The 19,753-nt window shown below is 49.5% G+C and overlaps 1 protein-coding gene across 3 annotated transcripts; it reads right to left on the reverse strand.

The window, feature by feature from the left end:
* Positions 1-418: 418 nt before the first annotated feature.
* LOC309344958 (uncharacterized protein C20orf96) lies at positions 419-18,115 on the reverse strand. 3 transcript variants are annotated; one of them, XM_081867905.1, is made up of 11 exons: positions 17,921-18,115; positions 15,658-15,762; positions 14,703-14,841; positions 14,391-14,518; positions 13,696-13,854; positions 12,030-12,129; positions 11,243-11,400; positions 11,029-11,130; positions 9,215-9,301; positions 2,810-2,928; positions 419-719 (listed from the first exon to the last, which is right to left on the reverse strand). In XM_081867905.1, the coding sequence occupies exons 1-11, from the start codon at positions 18,098-18,100 to the stop codon at positions 659-661; spliced, it is 1,338 nt and encodes a 445-aa protein (XP_081724031.1). In that variant the 5' UTR covers positions 18,101-18,115; the 3' UTR covers positions 419-658. The 3 variants fall into 3 exon arrangements, with proteins under 3 accessions (XP_081724031.1, XP_081724032.1, XP_081724033.1); XM_081867906.1 differs by having other exon boundaries at positions 18,010-18,097; XM_081867907.1 differs by lacking the exon at positions 17,921-18,115 and adding an exon at positions 16,794-16,805.
* Positions 18,116-19,753: the final 1,638 nt, after the last annotated feature.

Genomic DNA, 19,753 nt, shown 5'->3' on the forward strand with positions numbered 1-19,753 from the left:
TTGGCAAATCCACACCGTGATCAACTCCCACCCAGAAGCCAATGTCCCCACTGTGGAAGGATGTGTGGATCCAGAATTGGCCTCCAAAGTCACTTATGGACTCATTGTTAAAACCGTGTTTATGGAAGACCATCTTACTCGGCTATGAGTGATCACCAAAGAAGACAAAGAGTTTGACTGATTATTTGCAACTGTTTTTCTGATGATTCCTTTATTCTATGAGATTTATGTTGTATCTGGGGCGTTCCATTCCGTTCTCGTTATTTATCATTTGTGAGCGGATTTGTGATTCGTGTGAGTGAAAAGCGGCACAGAAATATAATAACCGAAACGAAACAGGCAAATGTTGCACCATCAGTGCAGCGTGGATAGTATGACTTCCATGGAGGAGTCGTGATTATTTGAGACACTGACTCTCTTTGAACAGATAGGACTGGCTTTAATAGAATCTAATGCTGGAATATTTGCAGGCAGGGATGCCAAGGAAAGCCCCTGCAGCAATTCTTAGCAGGAAGGTTTAAAGACGACGGACCAGGAGTGAGGCAGGCTGCTGGTTTTGGGTGCAGCTCAGCAAAGCAGGAGGGAAATTGGCTCCCAGAGGCCTACAGGGAGGGGGTTGCGTGATCAAGGTGCATAATCCCAAGCTCGTTTCCAGGAACTACAGGGGGAAATCCTCGTCCGTGGGGATGTTGAGAACGATATCCATATCTGGGGTGCACCTGGAAGGAAAAAGCAAAGGGCAAATCAGAGGAGAGGAAGCGCAAATGTCTGAGGCAGAAAAGAAGGGCAGAAGAGCAGCAGCAAAACTGCCATTTCCCTTGTCTCTTCCACAAAATAGAAGTCTTCATGCAGCGCAGTAAAAACTATGGGACTCGCTCCCCCAGGAGGCAGTGATAGCCTGGGTGGCTTTAAAAGAGGATTAGACAAGACTGTGAAAGAGGAGAGGGCTACTGAAGGCTACTGGGAGTCATTCTGGACTCACAGCTGTCCATGGAGGCGCAGGTCAATTCTGTGTCCAGGGCAGCTGTTTACCAGCTCCATCTGGTACACAGGCTGAGACCCTCCCTGCCCACAGACTGTCTCGCCAGAGTGGTGCATGCTCTGGTTATCTCCCGCTTGGGCTACTGCAATGCGCTCTACGTGGGGCTACCTTTGAAGGTGACCCGGAAACTACAACTAATCCAGAACACAGCAGCTAGACTGGTGACTGGGAGCGGCCGCCGAGACCACATAACACCGGTCTTGAAAGACCTACATTGGCTCCCAGTACATTTCCGAGCACTATTCAAAGTGTTGGTGCTGAAAGCCCTAAACGGCCTCAGTCCAGTATATCTGAAGGAGCGTCTCCATCCCCATCGTTCTGCCCGGACACTGAGGTCCAGTGCCAAGGGTCTTCTGGCGGTTCCCTCCCTGCGAGAAGCCAAGTTACAGGGAACCAGGCAGAGGGCCTTCTCGGTTGTGGCACCCTCCCTGTGGAACGCCCTCCCACCAGATGTCAAAGAGAACAACAACTACCAGACTTTTAGAAGACATCTGAAGGCAGCCCTGTTTAGGGAAGCTTTTAATGTTTGATGTATTACAGTATTTTAATATTTTTTTGGAAGCCGCCCAGAGTGGCTGGGGAATCCCAGCCAGATGGGTGGGGTATAAATAATAAATTATTATTATTATTATTATTATTACTACTACTACTACTACTACTACTGCTACTGCTAGCCAAGATGGCTCTGATCTGCCTCCACATTCGGAGGCAGTGATGCTTCTGAATGTCAGGAGGGGAGGGGGCTCGGGGGGCTCAGATCCTGCTTGCAGGTTCTCACACACATTTGGGTGGCCTCTGTGAGAGCAGGATGCAGGTCTCGACTAGGGCTGGGCGATATATCAATATAGCGTCCAAAACTGGTTTCATAATTTGCCTGGCAAATTATGTGACCTGGCAACACATGCCAAAATCACAATGTGGGGGAAACCGTGAAGCCAGCCAATGCTTCAATTCCTGCAGTGCTTCAATTCCCATGCTCTCAATTCCTGCAGCCCTTGTTCAACTCTGCCGGCCCAGCTCTCCCCTGCCTCATGTAGGGGGGCAGCGAATCACAAGAGCAGGTGCCGGCAAAAATCAAGACGCAGGAAAAACCACGAAGGCAGCCAAAGTCTCTACATAGCTCCACCTTATTTCAGACATTGTGCTATATCGTTATACAGTGGTACCTCGGGTTACATAAGCTTCAGGTTACAGATGCTTCAGGTTACAGACTCCGCTAACCCAGAAATAGTACCTCGGGTTAAGAACTTTGCTTCAGGATGAGAACAGAAATTGTGCGGCGGCGGCAGCAGGAGGCCCCATTAGCTAAAGTGGTGCTTCAGGTTAAGAACAGTTTCAGCTTAAGAAGGGACCTCCGGAATGAATTAAGTACTTAACCCGAGGTACCACTGTATATAGCAATGTTTAGCTGGTGATCTATCACGTTGTTGAAAACCAGATATTGCCCAGCCCTAGACTAAGATCTGCTTATGTCCTTGTGACTGGCAGCAGGAAGCTGGCAAGGAGGACAGGAACCAAAGTGGCCCCGTCAATTCTCATTGCCTAAAAACAGGGTCCCACAAGAGACTATAAAGCTGCAGGCTCCTTTATTTCACCCTGTAACCTGCTAGAAAGCCGCCCTGCTTCTTCCTGCTTTTCAGTCCCTGGTGCAGCCCCTTGGCCAATGCAACGCATCACCCCTCCCCCCAGGGCTTGCTCAGCGTGAAAGCATGACCCAAAGTGCCCCCAGAAAATGCTACTGCTTGGGACACAGGCTAAGGGATCTACTTGGGTCTACGGAGGAGGACGTCTGCAAAGATCACTTCTCGCGGATCCCCAGTGGAGTGATGGAGTGTGTTGAGTTTCTTGTGCAACGTGGCAACGTCTTTTACCAGTCCAGCAATTACCTGAAAGGAGAAAGAAGCAAGTCAGGGAGATGGGTGAAGTGGGTTCTAGCCCACGAAAGGTGACGCCATAACAAGCCCACAAGTCACTGAGGTGCCGCAAGACTTCTTGCTGCTGTTATAACAACAACTGCCCTCGCAGTCCGGCTCCAAACACTTCCCATTCCCCTGCTCCAAACGGCCTTCCCCCTCCACGGAGTTGGGCTTCCAGATCAGAAGTTCACCGCTTACTCACAGGTAACTCTGAGGGTGCCCTATTGCTGCCTCCGCCAAGTTGTAGAGAAAACCTCTGCCTAAGTTTAGCTACCACCATCAGGCTGAGCAGAGATGTGGAAGATTCTCCCCATATGATGATCCAATTATTTTAGCTCCACCTTCAATCTACACTCAGCTCAGCATCTCAGCCTACAATCCACCAGGGGTGGCATTTCATGTTCATCGCGAAAGATAGAACTCCCTCCCAAAGCGCCTCCATGCCAAAGACCAGCCTCCCCTCGTTCCAGCTCCAGTTGTGAGATCGTTTCCCAGGGATGTTGGGAGTAACGACCAGTCAGGGTGGAGTAACGACCAGGAAAACTAAGCCCCTTCTCAGTCCACCTCGGAAGGTCCTGGACTCTACTTCACTGATTGGACAGTCACCTGTGAGCGATTCTTCAGTGGCAATTCCTGCATTGCAGGGGGTTGGACAAGATGGCCTTCGAGTTCCCTTCCGACTCCACAATTCTATGACAAGGAGTGTTGGGAGGTACCAGCTGGTACTCAGGGAAGACACCCCACCCCACCAAGGAGGAAGGCTCCGAGCCCAGAGATTGCTGGTGGGACACTGAGGAGAGGTCAGAGGAGGAAGGGTTGGATGCTGAAGGAGCAACAGGGTTTAGTGAGAAGGGAGAGCCGGTGATAGAGAGCAGTTCAGACTCTGAGGCTGAAGCAGAGGGGGGCGGAGATCAAGAGGCTGCTGAAGAACCCAGGGAGTCTCCCTCTCCTGCTGAGACAAGCTCTCCCCTCCCCGCCCTGTCTCCAAGAGTACACAGGACAATGAGGAGGGCAAGACAGAGACCAAAGTTGCACAGATGCAGTTTGGGGCTGCTGGGGAAACATCTGGAAGAGGAGGAGCCTTAAAAAGGGTGGAAAGCAGGGGCCATCAGTCCTGCTCTATAGGGGCAAGACCTACTGGAAAGAGTTGCTGAGTTGTATGTTCACTTCCTTGAACAAAAAGTGAACTTTGCTGGCAACTGGCTCTGCTTCACCTGGCTCCAGCCCTGACACCCCAGCCCAGCTGTTATGTACTGAGTCGAATAGGATCCAAACTGCAGCAGTCTGATTGGTCCTAGAACAATAGGATCCAAAAGGCAGCAGTCTGATTGGTCCTAGAACAATAGGATTCAGAATGCAGCAGTCTGATTGGTCCTAGAACAATGCAGCAGTATGATTGGTTGGCAGGAACCACCCAATCATGCTCCAGATTGAAGTGAATCCACAACCTGATTGGTTTACAGTACAATTCCGGAATTAGCCAATCATGTGCAGCCCATTGTGTAAATAATGTATATAAGGCAGATACTTTGAGGGGACTTTCATTCATTCCTCCTCACCACTATGAGCTGAATAAAGAGCATGAAATCACTTTGCGACTCCGAGTATATTTCACTGGCGACGAAGGTGGGATCCCGCTGAGCTGACTGCCACACACAGCACCGCAGCACCGCCACCTGCCGCACCGCTGCCTCGCACCGTGTATCCAGGCTTCAGCTCCGGGACACAAGGAACTCAGAATGGCAACTGACAGCAGCTTCTCGCCATTCAACCCAGCATCTGGAGACTGGGAAGCGTACGCCTCCCGTTTCACCTTCCTCCTAGAAGCCAAAGGGGTCACCGATGAAGAAGACGCCAAGAAGAGGGCAATATTCTTCAGCGTCTGCGGAGAGGAGACATTTGAAATCGCCCGGGCTCTCCTTGCGCCTGAAGACGTCGCTACTGTTCCATACAAAACAATAATGGAACAGCTGAAGGGGCACTTTTCGCCACAGCCCTCAGTGGTGGCTCGTCGAAATGCCTTCTACGCAAAGCGGCAAGCCCCTGGGGAAACCATAACTGGGTTTGTGACCTCTCTCCGCCAAGCTGCCCGGTTCTGCAACTTCTCAGAGCTGGAGAACATGCTTCGTGACCGCCTCGTCGGTGGCCTGAAGGATGAGAAGCTGCAACGACGCCTCTACGCTAAGAAGAACCTAACGTTCCAGGTCGCTCTGGAGGAGGCCCTGGCAACGGAAGCTGCTGAGAGGTCGACGCAAGAGGCACGGCTGAGCCAGCCGTCCCAACCGAGGGTCCACCACGAAGACCTCACCAACGACTCGGGATCCGACAGGGAGGAGGTGCACCGAGTACAGCAGCGCACTCAAGCAGCCCACATACCACAGCTGCCTCGACGAGAAGGAGGGAACTGCGCAAGCTGTGGAGAAAGTCACGAGAGGAGGACCTGCCGTTTCCGCAACGCAGAGTGCAGGCAGTGCAGAAAATTGGGACACATCGCCCGGGTGTGTCGGGCTCGGCCCACCCGAAGCCAGGCATCAGATGACCAATCCAAGAGCCCCAGGTCCCGGGGCCCAACGCACCAAGGCAACTCGACGGAGCTCACAGACTTCCAGGTATACCAGTTGCCCCACCCCAACGTAGAGAAAATTTATGTAGAGGTACAGATAGAGGGGGCCCCATGCCGCATGGAGCTTGACACGGGTTCAACTCTATCCATAATCTCGGCAAGGACCTTAAGGAAACTGTGTCCTACTGGGGGTCCCAAACTCAGGCCGGCCCCATTCACCCTCCGGGACTTGCAGAAACGTAAGGTCCCCACAATGGGGGTGGGGACCTTCAGGGTGCAATACCGAGGGCGGACGCGGCAACTGGACTTGCTTGTGGTCAAGGGCCCCTACATTAGCTTACTGGGGTTGGCATGGTTTGGACCACTGGGACTAGCCATCACCGGGGTGAACCACATGAGCTTACAAGTGGACGTGGACGCCATATGCAAGGAGTTTCCGGGGGTTTTCGATGGGAAATTGGGACAGTATACGGGCCCCCCCATTGCTCTACAGCTTGACCCCGCAGTACGACCAGTCAGGCTCAAGGCCCGCCGGGTCCCATTCGCCCTGAAACCCCGTATAGACGAGGAATTGGACCGACTCGTGGAGCAAGGAGTGCTGGAGCCGGTGCCTAATGCCCCCTGGGAAACCCCAATCGTCACACCCGTCAAGCCTAATGGTTCGGTCCGCATCTGCGCAGACTACAAATGTACCATAAACAAGGCCCTCATGGCCCATGCATACCCAGTGCCAGTGGTCAGCCATGTCCTTGCCACCCTGGCTGGGTCGAAAATTTTTGGCAAGCTGGACTTGGCCCAAGCATATCAACAGCTGCCAGTAGATGAGGCCACAGCAGAGGCACAGACGATTGTGACGCACAGAGGAGCGTTCAGGGTAAAGCGGCTGCAATTCGGGGTCAGCGTGGCACCAGGCATATTCCAGAATCTAATGGACTCTCTCCTTAAAGGGATTCCTGGTGTCACCCCCTTCTTTGATGATGTGTTGATTGCCGGGCCCACACCAGAGGAGTTTGAGGACCGCCTCCGCACTGTTCTGCACCGTTTCCAGATGGCGGGTCTCAAGGTGAAGCGGGAAAAATGTCTACTAGGAGTGCCTCAAGTGGACTTTCTGGGATTTATGGTGGATGCAGAAGGGGTTCACCCGACTGGGGACAAGGTACGGGCCATTTGTGATGCCCCAGCGCCCAAGAACAAGACTGAACTTCAGGCCTTCTTGGGATTATTGAACTTTTACCATTCCTTCCTTCCCCACAAGGCGGCGGTAGCGGAGCCCCTACACAGACTCCTGGACAAGCGGGCCCCTTGGGTGTGGGGCCATCGCCAGGAGGCCGCATTCCAGGCAGTCAAGGACTTGCTTGTCTCAAACTCGGTCTTGGCACACTTCGACGAGAGGCTGCCGGTGGTGCTAGCATGCGACGCCTCACCCTATGGCATTGGCGCTGTCCTGGGACACCAACTCCCAGATGGAAGAGAGGTACCGGTGGCATACTTTTCCCAGACACTCAACGCAACCGAGCGGAACTACTCACAAATCGACAAGGAGGGCCTGGCAATCGTGAAGGGAGTAAAAAAATTCCATGATTTCTTGTATGGGCGGCCCTTCACCGTGGTGACTGACCACAAACCGTTGCTTGGCTTGTTTGCCCCCGAAAAGCAGACCCCCCAAGTGCTGTCTCCTCGTGTCCTCAGGTGGTCAATTTTCCTTGCCAGCTACCAGTATGCACTGATTCACCGCCCTGGGAAGGCGATGGGCCATGCGGACGCCCTCAGCAGGCTACCACTACCAGAAACAGGCCCCGACCCGGCACCTGCACAAGAGGTTATGAGCCTGGAGCTGCTTCCCGACCGCCCCATTCAGGCACAAGAAGTTGCACACCATTCCAAGAAAGATAGGGTCATCTCCCGGGTCCTGGACTGGGTGTGGAGGGGATGGCCCAGCAGCAGCCCCGGGCCAGAATTCGCCAGCTACACAACCCGCAAACATGAACTGTCGGCCCACAAGGGGTGCCTGTTATGGGGAAGCAGGGTCGTTGTTCCCCAGCCCCTCCGCAAAAGGGTCCTCACAGCCCTACACGAGACACACCCAGGGGTAGTAAGAATGAAGGCCCTTGCCAGGAGTTATGTGTGGTGGCCGGGGATCGACGGAGAGATAGAGGCCTGGGTCAAACACTGCCAGGCCTGCCAAGAATCCCGCCCAGATCCCCCAAGGGCCCCAGTCCAGTCCTGGGAGTCTGCCCGAGCACCATGGTCACGCCTGCATGTGGACTTCGCTGGCCCCTTTCAGGGGAAAACATTCTTCATAGTGGTGGACTCCTACACCAAATGGCTGGAAGTCGCACTGGTACCATCCACTTCTACATCCGCAGCCATCCGGGTACTACGCAGGCTGTTTGCAACGCACGGGCTCCCTGACACTCTCGTCTCAGACAACGGGACTGCATTTACGTCAGGAGAATTCCAAACCTTCACAGCGCAGAACGCCATCCGCCACATCCGTTCGGCGCCATTCCACCCTGCCACCAATGGCCAAGCAGAACGCATGGTGCGGACCACCAAGGACACCCTTCGCCGCATGACGCAAGGGGATTGGGAGTACCGCCTTGCCACATTCCTTCTAGCACAGCACAGCACCCCCAGCTCAACGACTGGCCGGAGCCCCGCTGAACTACTAATGGGTCGGCGCCTTGCAATCAGATTGGACCGCCTTCACCCCGATAGAGCTCAGGATGAGGTAGGGGTGGGGGAAGGCAGGAACCCCCGGACCTTCGAGGCCCAGGACCCAGTGTACGCAAAGAATTTTGGGGCAGGCCCTGCATGGGTACCCGCCACAGTCACCAGGGTCACTGGCCCCGTGTCGTACGAGGTGCTAACGGATGGGGGGCAATGCTGGCGCCGCCACTGTGACCAGATACGGCGACGATTCCCGGGAGAAAACCAGGAGGAGGAGGACAGGTCAGAGGAGTCCCAGGGGAACAGTGGGGCAGTGAGGCCCATAGAACAGCAGGGGCCAGCAGGAGAGGCAGAACCAGTAAATACAGAGAGGTCCCGGGAGGCCGAAAGGACACCGGAACCAGAACCACGACTGAGCGAGCCGGTTGCGCCAGACCAAACAGCCCCATCACAGCCAGCATCCTTGGAACACGAGCCAGAACCAGAACCCCGGACCAGGGAACACCCCAGGCCGCAACGCACACGTAGGCCGCCAGCGTACCTTGAGGACTATGAATGCGACCTCCCGGGCAGGACTGGAACTTAGAGGGGAGGGGTGTTATGTACTGAGTCGAATAGGATCCAAACTGCAGCAGTCTGATTGGTCCTAGAACAATAGGATCCAAAAGGCAGCAGTCTGATTGGTCCTAGAACAATAGGATTCAGAATGCAGCAGTCTGATTGGTCCTAGAACAATGCAGCAGTATGATTGGTTGGCAGGAACCACCCAATCATGCTCCAGATTGAAGTGAATCCACAACCTGATTGGTTTACAGTACAATTCCGGAATTAGCCAATCATGTGCAGCCCATTGTGTAAATAATGTATATAAGGCAGATACTTTGAGGGGACTTTCATTCATTCCTCCTCACCACTATGAGCTGAATAAAGAGCATGAAATCACTTTGCGACTCCGAGTATATTTCACCAGCCATTGGCAGAATTCCCCACCGAGCCATTTGCTGCCGTCCCCAGGCCTCTTGCCTCCTTTTGTTTGCTTATTTGTCTTTTCAGCTCCAAATTGTTCTTATCCATCTGGTGAAGGCCGTCCTGGTATTCCATCAGTTTCTTCTGCACAGAGAAAGGGGGAAATGCGATTTAGAAGCAAAGATGGACAAAGGATCCCGGAAGGCAACAAGAGGGTACCCTGAGCCCTCGGAAGGTGCGAGTTCCCAGAGGACAGTTCAACAGATCGCTTTGCCAAGCTGCACGCTGTGGCTCAACTGACACTCAAGCTGCCACTTGACTATCATAAATGAAATCATTTTTCAGAGGGTGTGAATCTCCCTGCCAGAGATTGGGGGGGACGGGACTATTCCTGCTGAACTTTCTGCTCCAGTAGACAGAAGAGCATTTCCCAGACATTTTGAATTATATATGCATACATGTGTTAAGATATTCTGTTCTACCTTAAGAGGAACAGGATGTTGTGTGTCACATGCCTGCTTACATTCCAGCACAGCATGCTGGGAACTTCCGTTTGTATATAAAAAGGTAAAGGGACCCCTGACCATTAGGTCCAGTCGTGGTTGACTATGGGGTTGCGGCGCTCATCTCGCTCTATGGGCCGAGGGAGCCGGCGTTTGGCCGCAGACAGCTTCCGGGTCATGTGGCCAGCAGGACTAAGCTGCTTCTGGCGAACCAGAGCAGCGCATGGAAACACCGTTTACCTTCCCGCTGGAGTGGTACCTATTTATCTACTTGCACTTTGACGTGCTTTCAAACTGCTAGGTTGGCAGGAGCAGGGACTGAGCAACGGGAGCTCACCCCGTCGTGGGGATTCGAACCGCCAACCTTCTGATCGTCAAGTCCTAGGCTCTGTGGTTTAACCCACAGCGCCACCTATATAGCTTTTGCTTATGCTGTTTGCTTGGACACGAAGGGGAGCAGACATGCTTTTCCTTTGTCCTGATGCTGAATAAAATGCCTGTAAATACGCTTTACAGAGCCTCTAATCTGCCCTTCTGTTGCGAAGAGTTCTTATCTCTGCTGGTTTGCGTGCTCAGCTTCTGAAGCTCGGGTCGCAGTTACATGCTGATACAAGGACCGGAGTTCGCCCGGCTGCCGGCCGGTGGGCTGGAGCCAGCTGGGGGCCTGTCAATTGCCCCTGTCTCCCTGGACGCATCCCAACAACATGTACACAGTTGCCTTATCTTGCATCGGGTCATCTGTGGATCTAGGCCACTAATCTCTGGGCCTGGTGGCGGCCAAACAGAAATGGCATGAGAAAACTGTGATCAGATCCCCTGACATTCTGCTTTTCACTTAAAAGCATCTGCCAAGGTTTGTGGGTTTGTTTGCAACAACAACACCAGGGAAGGGAGCGTTTGAGAGCCTTCGCTCAAAGGCAGAGCATGTGCTCTGTGTGCGAAAGGTCCCAGGTCAATCTACAAGTAGGACTGTGCCCGGTCTGAAAACCTCAAGAAAATTGCCTGTCGGAGGAAGACCACAATGAGCAAGATGGGCCAATGGTCTAACTGGGTCGCAGGGAGTCCTCTTCCCTCTCACTTGCTGCTGCCACACCTGTCGGCTCCGCCAACCTGTCTTGGCCCCTGTGGGCACTGCACTAGAAACTCCCAATGTAGGGAAATAATTTACAAAAAAGTCCTCAAGGAAAATCTGCAACTTTGCTTTTTTCCACTATGGTAACAAACTTGTAGCCCAGGAGAAGATTTCTCCGGACCTCTGGCCAAGTGAAGAAGCCCGGACACATTGCATGGAAAGTAGACAACCCCAACCAGCCCCACCCAGACCCATCCACTGGGCAAAGCACAGACAACCAGCCCTGCCCCACGGACCTCTGTAACGCGCTGCAAAAAGCACTCCCGCTCCTTTTGCGTCTTCATTGCCATATTGTCCAGGCACTTTTTGAACACATCCTCCATCTCCTCCAGTTCGTCCTGGGGGCGGCAAAGCAGGAAAAGGGATCAAACCGGTACCCAAGGGCTCTTTGCTGCCAGCCCTGTGCCCAAGAAGACAAGGCAGAGGCCAGCAAGGGCTCCCTCGGCTCACCTGTTGCTCTTCGTTCAGGTTTCGGACGCTGCGCATCAGAGAGGCTATCTGGACGGCTTTCACTGGGTACTCCTTGTCCATGTAGGTTCTCAGGATGTTGAGCTCCTCCTGGAGGACGTGCACTTTGGCCTGCATGCGTTTCATCTCCTGATCCAGTTCTGGAGTAGGAGGAAGAGGGCAGGGCAAGAGGAAGAAGATAAAAGCAAATGTTGTTGTTGCTGTTGTTGTTGTTGTTTCTATACTGCTTTATATTTTTAAGAAAAAATCTCAAAGCAGTTTACACCACATTAAAATGTCAAAGGAAACAACCCAGAAGAAAACATTACTGAAGAAAGTCAGATATAAAGTATACAGTCAAACCAACATAATTAACTAAAATATTGTCTTAAAGATTTCAAAATAAAAATTACAAAGGAGGTCAACTACAGAATACATATTTAATACAAACAATAAAGTTAACAACAAAAAAATCTTAAATTTTCAAAAGAAAACGTTGCTAAATGAGGTCAAATATAAAATGCACATTTAAAACAGCAGAATTAACAAGAGAATAAAACATTCCTCTTCTCCCAGGCCTGTGGCTAATTAAAACAATTTACGGTATTTAAAACTGTGTGTGTAGCAGGGCATTGTTTGCTTTTGTTACTATGATTTGTATTTTTCTGTTTTCTGCTAACTTTCCACTACAGCTAAATCCAAAGATCTCCTTGGGTTTACTGGTTTGGGCTCCTTCTCTGCCCCACCCAGCTGGGAGCAGGCAGGGCACCTGAGATCACGTGCTGCTTACTTCCCAAATTCTTCTCCACCGTTTTCTCTGCTGCCACAAGATCTGCTTTTGCTACACCAGCTTGGTTCTGACTTGAGTCCCGAAGAGATCGGATGATTGTCTGCAGAGACAGGAGCAAAAGGCACCAGTTCTTGGGACTACCAAGAACCAAAGCTAGTTCATGAACCTCTTGCAGCTCTTAGTTTGTACAGAAAAGTCAATTGGGATTCCACAGGGTGGGTGCCACTACTGAGAAGGCCCTCTGCAGTGGCGGTAGGATGGAATACGCAGCAGAAACTGAGAGCTCCTGGAGAAAATATTTTAAAAGAAGGATTTCTCACTCTGAAGAACAAGTATCATGAAGCAAAGAATACAGGCCTGAAGCCTGATTGCATCTTGGAGACTAGATTTAATTGAAGCAGAAAGGAATAGACAAGAGGAAGACTTTGGTAGTATTTACTCCCACCTGCCCATTGCAGACGTAATCTCAAATGTGCCAGGCTACATTCTAAAGGGTTTCCCCAAGCTATGGACAAGCTGCCAAAGACAGTAGAGTGAAAGGGAGAACCCCAACACACTAAGATAATTTTGAGGACTGAAAGAGGACTGAAAGAGGAAGAGAGGGACTAACAGTGGAGCTAGTTTGTACAGAAAAGTCAATTGGGAAGAAATCCAAAAGGATCCCTCCAAACTGGGTGGCTGGGAATTAGAATAGCCATGTAAGCAAGTGTCAAGCAATGCAGGTTGGGAGAAAAATATCCTAACTTCCCAAAGGCACTCCTGGAGTCTGAACTAGTGGTGACTGGCCAGGGAAAGTGCCTGGGAATCATAGTGAAAAGCTTGATGAAAATGACAACCCCAGTTTGCAGCAGCTCTGGAAAAGTAAAAATCTATGTTGGGGTTGTTGGGAAAGGGACTGAAAATAAAACTACCAATATCATAATGCCAATATCTGTGGTGCACTATGTAAATTGGATTTTATAATACTTCAGAGCGAATAACACAAAACAAAATATTTAAAACATGCACAGCATTCAGGATTAACACTCACTGTGCTCAGTGGGGATTACTGCCTAGTAAGTGTGTTAAGGATTGCAAGCAAAATTGTTGGACTTCTTATCCAATGATTTTGGTCGCATAAGATTGCACTAAGACTGTTTTCCATAGCGATAGGTTTCACTGCCTCAGAATGCTTGTGAACATTCCATGACATCACAGCAGGCTGGCCAATAAATTGCAGGTGGGCAATTTATAATCTAATTGTATGAACTTCAACCGCTCCTGGCTATATGGGAACAGCTGTTAAGTCAGTGGCAGAGAACACGCTTCACTTGCAAAAAGTTCCATCTTGAACTCCTGTCTGGGAAAGACTCCTACCTGAAAGTCTGGGAAGTCACCGCTAGTCAAGACAATCCTGTGCTAGATGGACCGTTGCAGGGGGCTGGAATAGATGGCCTTTGGGTGTCCTCTCCAAATTTACTATACTATGATTCTATGACCAATACTCTGACTCAGTATCAGGCAGCTTCCTACATTTCTAGAAGCATAGAGAAGCTGCTTAGTTCAAGCAAAGGGCTGGGATTCAGGGACTTCCCTTCCGTGCCAATTATTGCCAGGTACAGCCACATGGCCCTGACGCAGAGCGATTCAGGTGTCTAAGGCAGCTTCCTGACTACACCAGCCTTACCCTAAACATGTCATACTGCTGGAGAAGGCCCCTGGCCTGGACGACGGTGTCTGCATCCATGTCCTTGATCTCCTCCATCAGCGCCCGGTTTTTCTCCAGGAGAAAGTTGGAATGGCGTTTTATTTCTTCCAAGCTGTTTGTCTTGTGCTTGATAAACCGCTGGGGAATTTTTGGAAGGAAGGGATTACCAAACAGCTCACCTCTTCTTCTTCTTTTTTAAATATATTTTTATTGAACAATTTTAACAAAACAAATTATCAATCAATATATCCAGTTACATTCCCCCCCTTTTTATTCCCTCCCATCCCTCCTTCTCCAACCCTCCTAAAACTTATTTCAGCTCCCCTCTCTGATTTGTTTGCACATATTATTCTCTGCATGTTAAAATGTTGTGCATATCATTACCTTATCCTATGTTCTACTAATAAATTTGTGAATGTTTATTCAAAACCTGCCAAGGAATCCAAGACCTTTTGCTGTCTTTATAAATAGTTTGTAAAAAGTTCCCATTCTTCCTTAAAGTCACGGTTGTCCTTCTCCCGTAGTTTATATGTTAACTTTGCCAATTCCACATAGCTTATCAGTTTTTCTTGCCATTGTTCTTTCGCTGGGACTTCCTTGTTCTTTTCAGCTCACCTCTTCTTAACGCCACCCAAAACCAGAGGATACCAGCAGTCCGAGAATGCTTTATGTACCTGAATGATTCTGATATTCTCCAATCTCTTGGCCCGGGCCATTTCCTTTGTCATATTTAGATTCCAAGTGGACTTCTGTCGCATAGAGGGCATCATTCTCACAACCGTTCTTGCAGTCGTTGCCCATTCTGAAACAGAAAAGCGGCATTAATTTGTTTTGGGTAAAGCACTCAGTTTACAGCTGCTGGGGACAACATGGCAGAGAAGGGGAGAAAGTGCTGAAAGTTTCTCCAGCCTGGAAGAGTAGCAACCAACTCCTCCTCCTCTGCCCGGGGGCCAGAGTCCAGGCACACAAGCAAAACCTTTCCCAACCTATTTTCTTCTCTTTTGGCTTTTCTGGAGAACTGACACCCCCTTTCTTCTTCAAGTCGTTTGGTGCCAAAATTGGAGGCATGTTTAATTTCAGTGCGGACTTCCGCGCCACATTGTCTCTTTGCCATTTGCTGTAATCCTAAAGGCGACACAAGAAAGGGACAGGCTCATATGGAGGAAGCAGACAATATTCAGCAGAAGAACACCCTTTAAGACAAAAAACAACAACAACGAAAAAAGGCCCTAAAAGCAAACGCATCCCTGGGCAGGTGCAGAGTGCCTTTCTGTTTGTGAAGCAAACTGTTCCTTGCCTGTCTGAAGAGAGCATAATCTAGTGTTCCACACCTCAGTCATTCAACTGGGAGAAAGCTCAAGGGAAACCAACACATGCAATGGTTATATAATGGTTATATATGGGATAAGGTGATCTCTCAAACATAGGACCTTATAGGTTCATATCAACAGCTTGGATGTTTCTATGCCACCAATCTTATGCAAATCATCTTTCTGCAATTTCCAATTCTATTTTTTTTACTGTGTATAGATATTCCTGCAAAATGCTTTGATATCTATTTTATTTATGCACTTATTAAATTTGCATACCGCCTTTCATCCGAAGATCCCAGGGTGGTTGATAACAGAAGACAAAATGAGAATTCAAAATACATAGTAAAACAAAAACAAAATATGTAATAAAACGAATCATTAATCGCTCTTCCACAAACACATTTAATACAGTATTCTATGATATAACTGTATGCAAGTACTTTTAGAAATATATATGTAAATACATTCAGGGAAGAAAGAACTGTGGGCAAACTGGATTTAATTGCTTTATTATTATTTATTGGGCTAATTAGTCGCTTTGTTTACAAAATGCAAACTCACAGCGACTTGCAATATAGTTGCCGTACTGTTTTGTAAAATTGCCCCCTCCCCACTTTCTGGGACTCACAGTTTGTCTTATGGAGCTGATGAGACTCTTGGGGAAGATAGTTGGACTCTGGAAAGCCATCTTTGGAGCCCGTGGCCAGGCGGGAGGGAAAAACGTCGGAAGGCTCTAAAGAGCCAAAGAAGAAAAGTGGAGAATAATAATAATTTATTATTTATTATTTATTATTTATACCCTGCCCATCTGGCTGGGTTTCCCCAGCCACCCTGGGTGGCTTCCAACAAAACACTAAAATACAATAACCTATTAAACATTAAAAGCTTCCCTAAACAGGGCTGCCTTCAGATGTCTTCTAAAAGTCTGGTAGTTATTTTTCTCTTTGACATCTGCTGGGAGGGCGTTCCACAGGGCAGGTGCCACCACCGAGAAGGCCCTCTGCCTGGTTCCCTGTAACCTCACTTCTCACAGCGAGGGAACCACCAGAAGGCCCTCGGAGCTGGACCTCAGTGTCCGGGCTGAACGATGGAGGTGGAAACGCTCCTTCAGGTATACTGGGCAGAGGCCGTTTAGGGCTTTCAAGGTCAGCACCAACACTTTGAATTGTGCTCGGAAATGTACTGGGAGCCAATGTAGGTCTTTCAAGACCTCTTTTATATGGTCTCAGCGGCCGCTCCCAGTCACCAGTCTAGCTGCCACATTCTGGATTAGTTGTAGTTTACAGGTCACCTTCAAAGGTAGCCCCACGTAGAGCGCAGTGCAGTAGTCCAAGTGGGAGATAACCAGGGCATGCACCACTCTGGCAAGGCAGTCTGCGGGCAGGAGGGGTCTCAGCCTGTGTACCAGATAGAGCTGGACACAGAATTGACCTGCGCCTCCATGGACAGCTGTGAGTCCAGAATGACTCCCAGGCTGTGCACCTGGTCCTCCAGGGGCACAGTTACCCCATTGAGGACCAGGGAGTCCCCCACACCTGCCCATCTCCTGTCCCTCAAGAACAGTACTTCTCTCTTGTCAGGATTCAACCTCAATCTGATGTGAACCTCAATAATGATGTGGTTATAGATGTTTAAATGGAAAATTAATAAAAATATAATAATAATAATAATAATAATAATAATAATAATAATAATAATATATTGAATGGCCCTTTTCGGGAGGGAGGCGGACCAAGCGCAGCCTCCCCGCTTGTTCTCCTGGACCTTTGGATCCCGTTGACCAAAGGTTAAGGGGTGATAGGATAGCCATGTTCAAATATATAAAAGGATGTCACATAGAGGAGGGAGAAAGGTTGTTTTCTGCTGCTCCAAAGAAGCGGACACGGAGCAATGGATCCAAACTACAAGAAAGAAGATTCCACCTAAACATTAGGAAGAACTTCCTGACAGTAAGACCCATGTATAAGACCACCCTCACTTTTTAGGATGCTATTTAAGGAAATAAACCTAGTCTTATACAGTGGACGCTCGGGAGGGGTGGCTAACACCCCAGAGGACAGGATCACACTTCAAAACGACCTTGACAGATTAGAGAACCGGGCCAAAACAAACAAGATGAATCTTAACAGGGAGAAATGTAAAGTATTGCACTTGGGCAAAAAAAAATGAGAGGCACAAATACAAGATGGGTGACACCTGGCTTGAGAGCAGTACATGTGAAAAGGATCGAGGAGTCTTGGTTGACCACAAACTTGACATGAGCCAACAGTGTGACGCGGCAGCTAAAAAAGCCAATGCAATTCTGGGCTGCATCAATAGGAGTATTGCATCTAGATCAAGGGAAGTAATAGTGCCACTGTATTCTGCTCTGGTCAGACCTCACCTGGAGTACTGTGTCCAGTTCTGGGCACCACAGTTCAAGAAGGACACTGACAAACTGGAACGTGTCCAGAGGAGGGCAACCAAAATGGTCAAAGGCCTGGAAACGATGCCTTATGAGGAACGGCTAAGGGAGCTGGGCATGTTTAGCCTGGAGAAGAGGAGGTTAAGGGGTGATATGATAGCCATGTTCAAATATATAAAAGGATGTCACATAGAGGAGGGAGAAAGGTTGTTTTCTGCTGCTCCAGAGAAGCGGACACGGAGCAATGGTTCCAAACTACAAGAAAAAAGATTCCACCTAAACATTAGGAAGAACTTCCTGACAGTAAGAGCTGTTTGACAGTGGAATTTGCTGCCAAGGAGTGTGGTGGAGTCTCCTTCTTTGGAGGTCTTTAAGCAGAGGCTTGACAACCATATGTCAGGAGTGCTCTGATGGTGTTTCCTGCTTGGCAGGGGGTTGGACTCAATGGCCCTTGGGGTCTCTTCCAGCTCTTCTAGGATTCTAGGACCTGCCGGGCTCCAGCCGTGTCTCCCGCCAGCGCCGCTCCCCCTCCGGGATAGACTGCCCCTGGCCAGGGAGGCTCCACGCGGCCTTTACCTGCTGCCGCTCCCCGTCGCGCTTTTGCCCAGCCTCCCGCGTCTCCTAGCAACCGGCGAAGACCTCCTGCGCGTCCGCCCGCCGTCTCCATGGCGACCGAGGGAAGTACGGAAGCCGAGCCGGGGTGGGTGAGCCTAGCGCGGGGACCGTCCGCAAAGTACCTCACGCTCTCGGAAGCGTTGCGCACCCTGAAGAGCCAGCGGCGTGGAAAGGACCTCCCCCTCCCTCCCAGCAATGCTTTGGAAACATTTAAGGCTGTATCTGAGATTTCGGCTTCCCTCTTTCGCGCTCCCCGCCGAATTCTTCGCCTCCCGGGATCGGGTACTTTATGGACGGTCCCTGGAAGGAAGGAAAGCCCCGCCCTGGGAGTGGCCACGCCTCCGCCCTCCAGCATTCCGCGCATGCGCGATCGACTTTTCGCACACGTGCGTTTCTCGAGATAGTGTGGCTGGTTGCAGACGCTGCAAAAGCGTCTTATTGTATGTTGGTTTGTCTCTTTCTCCGCTCTCTCATCTGCAAAGTGTTGTAAACAAAAATTGCCCTTTTCCCCTTATGGGGTATCCAAGAGCCCATATAGAGTCCTTATATAGGTTCCCTATTGGTAGGAGAAAATAACAGAGGCCAACCAGAGAATATTGAGAAGCAAAGCAGCTCGTAAGCCTGATCTTTATTGATCTGTTGCAACAGGGTGCTCCCCTCACCTGCAGGAGAGGAGGGGGAATCCAGAAAAATGGTGTGCAAGCCCTTATACAGACTTTTGAAATTGCCACCCTGTAGATCAAGACCAAGTCCAGAAACATCATACATACATCACAGAAGGGGTGTAACCTAAGACCACCCCTCAGATACATCACACCTGCATCACAGAAAAAGCGGTCTAAACAGAAATTTGAATGTTGTTTTTCTCCTGTCGTTTATCTTTTTTTTTTTAAATGTTTATTAGCATTTTCAAAAACCACACAAAAACAAAAATTAGACAAAAAATAACAGAAATACAAAAATCCAAAACTTAAAAAACAATTTAAAAAGAACACATAAAATTTCAATTACTTATTTTCATTTAACTTGTTTCTCAGACCTCCTCAGACCTCCCCTTCCTGTATTCCAATTTAAATTATTAATTCAACAAATCCTTATATCCAAACTTAAACCTCAATACTTGTACATCATTGCTCATTTTTAAACATTTTTCCTAAAGTCAACCAAAATTTCCCTTCCACGGCTTTCCCAAATTCCATACAGATAGCAAAACAAAATAAAAACAAAGCAAGTTATAGTTATGTACCCTTTGGATTCCCAGACTCCACCCACCCTATTCCTGGTTTCAGCCCCCACAAATGTTCATCAGTCTAATGTACTGTTTAGCCTGGAGATCTCACTTCCTCTCCTGTCGTTTATCTCCTGTCTGGCAGGTTACTTGATTGGATTGCCTGGGGAGCCTGGCCAGTCTTTTGTAATGATAAATACTTAGTTCCTGGGCCAGGTCACAGGCTCACACCCTATTCATATCTTAAATGTGCCCTTAAGACAGGATTTGTGAGGAAAGAGACAATGGGGAGGTTTCCCACTTTGACCTTGCAGAGAAAACATTTGCTCAGTTTAGGAACCAAAATGGTTCCAGGTCGGTCTTCCTGTGCTGATCTATGTGCATGCTTGGTTGGTATGCTTATGAACATTACCATATATCTAAGACCTCAAAATTCCTATCACAAAAGCAAATTGCACCGAAGGAAACGCCTTGTCT

Source organism: Podarcis erhardii, assembly GCF_964252035.2.
Source record: "Podarcis erhardii genome assembly, chromosome: 6".
Taxonomy (NCBI): domain Eukaryota; kingdom Metazoa; phylum Chordata; class Lepidosauria; order Squamata; family Lacertidae; genus Podarcis; species Podarcis erhardii.

Bases quoted from the DNA above. Each gene is read 5' to 3' on its own strand.
- LOC309344958 (XM_081867905.1), bottom strand. From the start codon at position 18,100: ATGGAGACGGCGGGCGGACGCGCAGGAGGTCTTCGCCGGTTGCTAGGA. The intron at 11,131-11,242 runs GTGAGCCGAGGG...TGCCGCCCCCAG, and splicing joins ACCTGAACGAAGAGCAACAG to GACGAACTGGAGGAGATGGA. The intron at 720-2,809 runs GTAGATCCCTTA...TTTTCCTTCCAG, and splicing joins GTCCTCCTCCGTAGACCCAA to GTGCACCCCAGATATGGATA.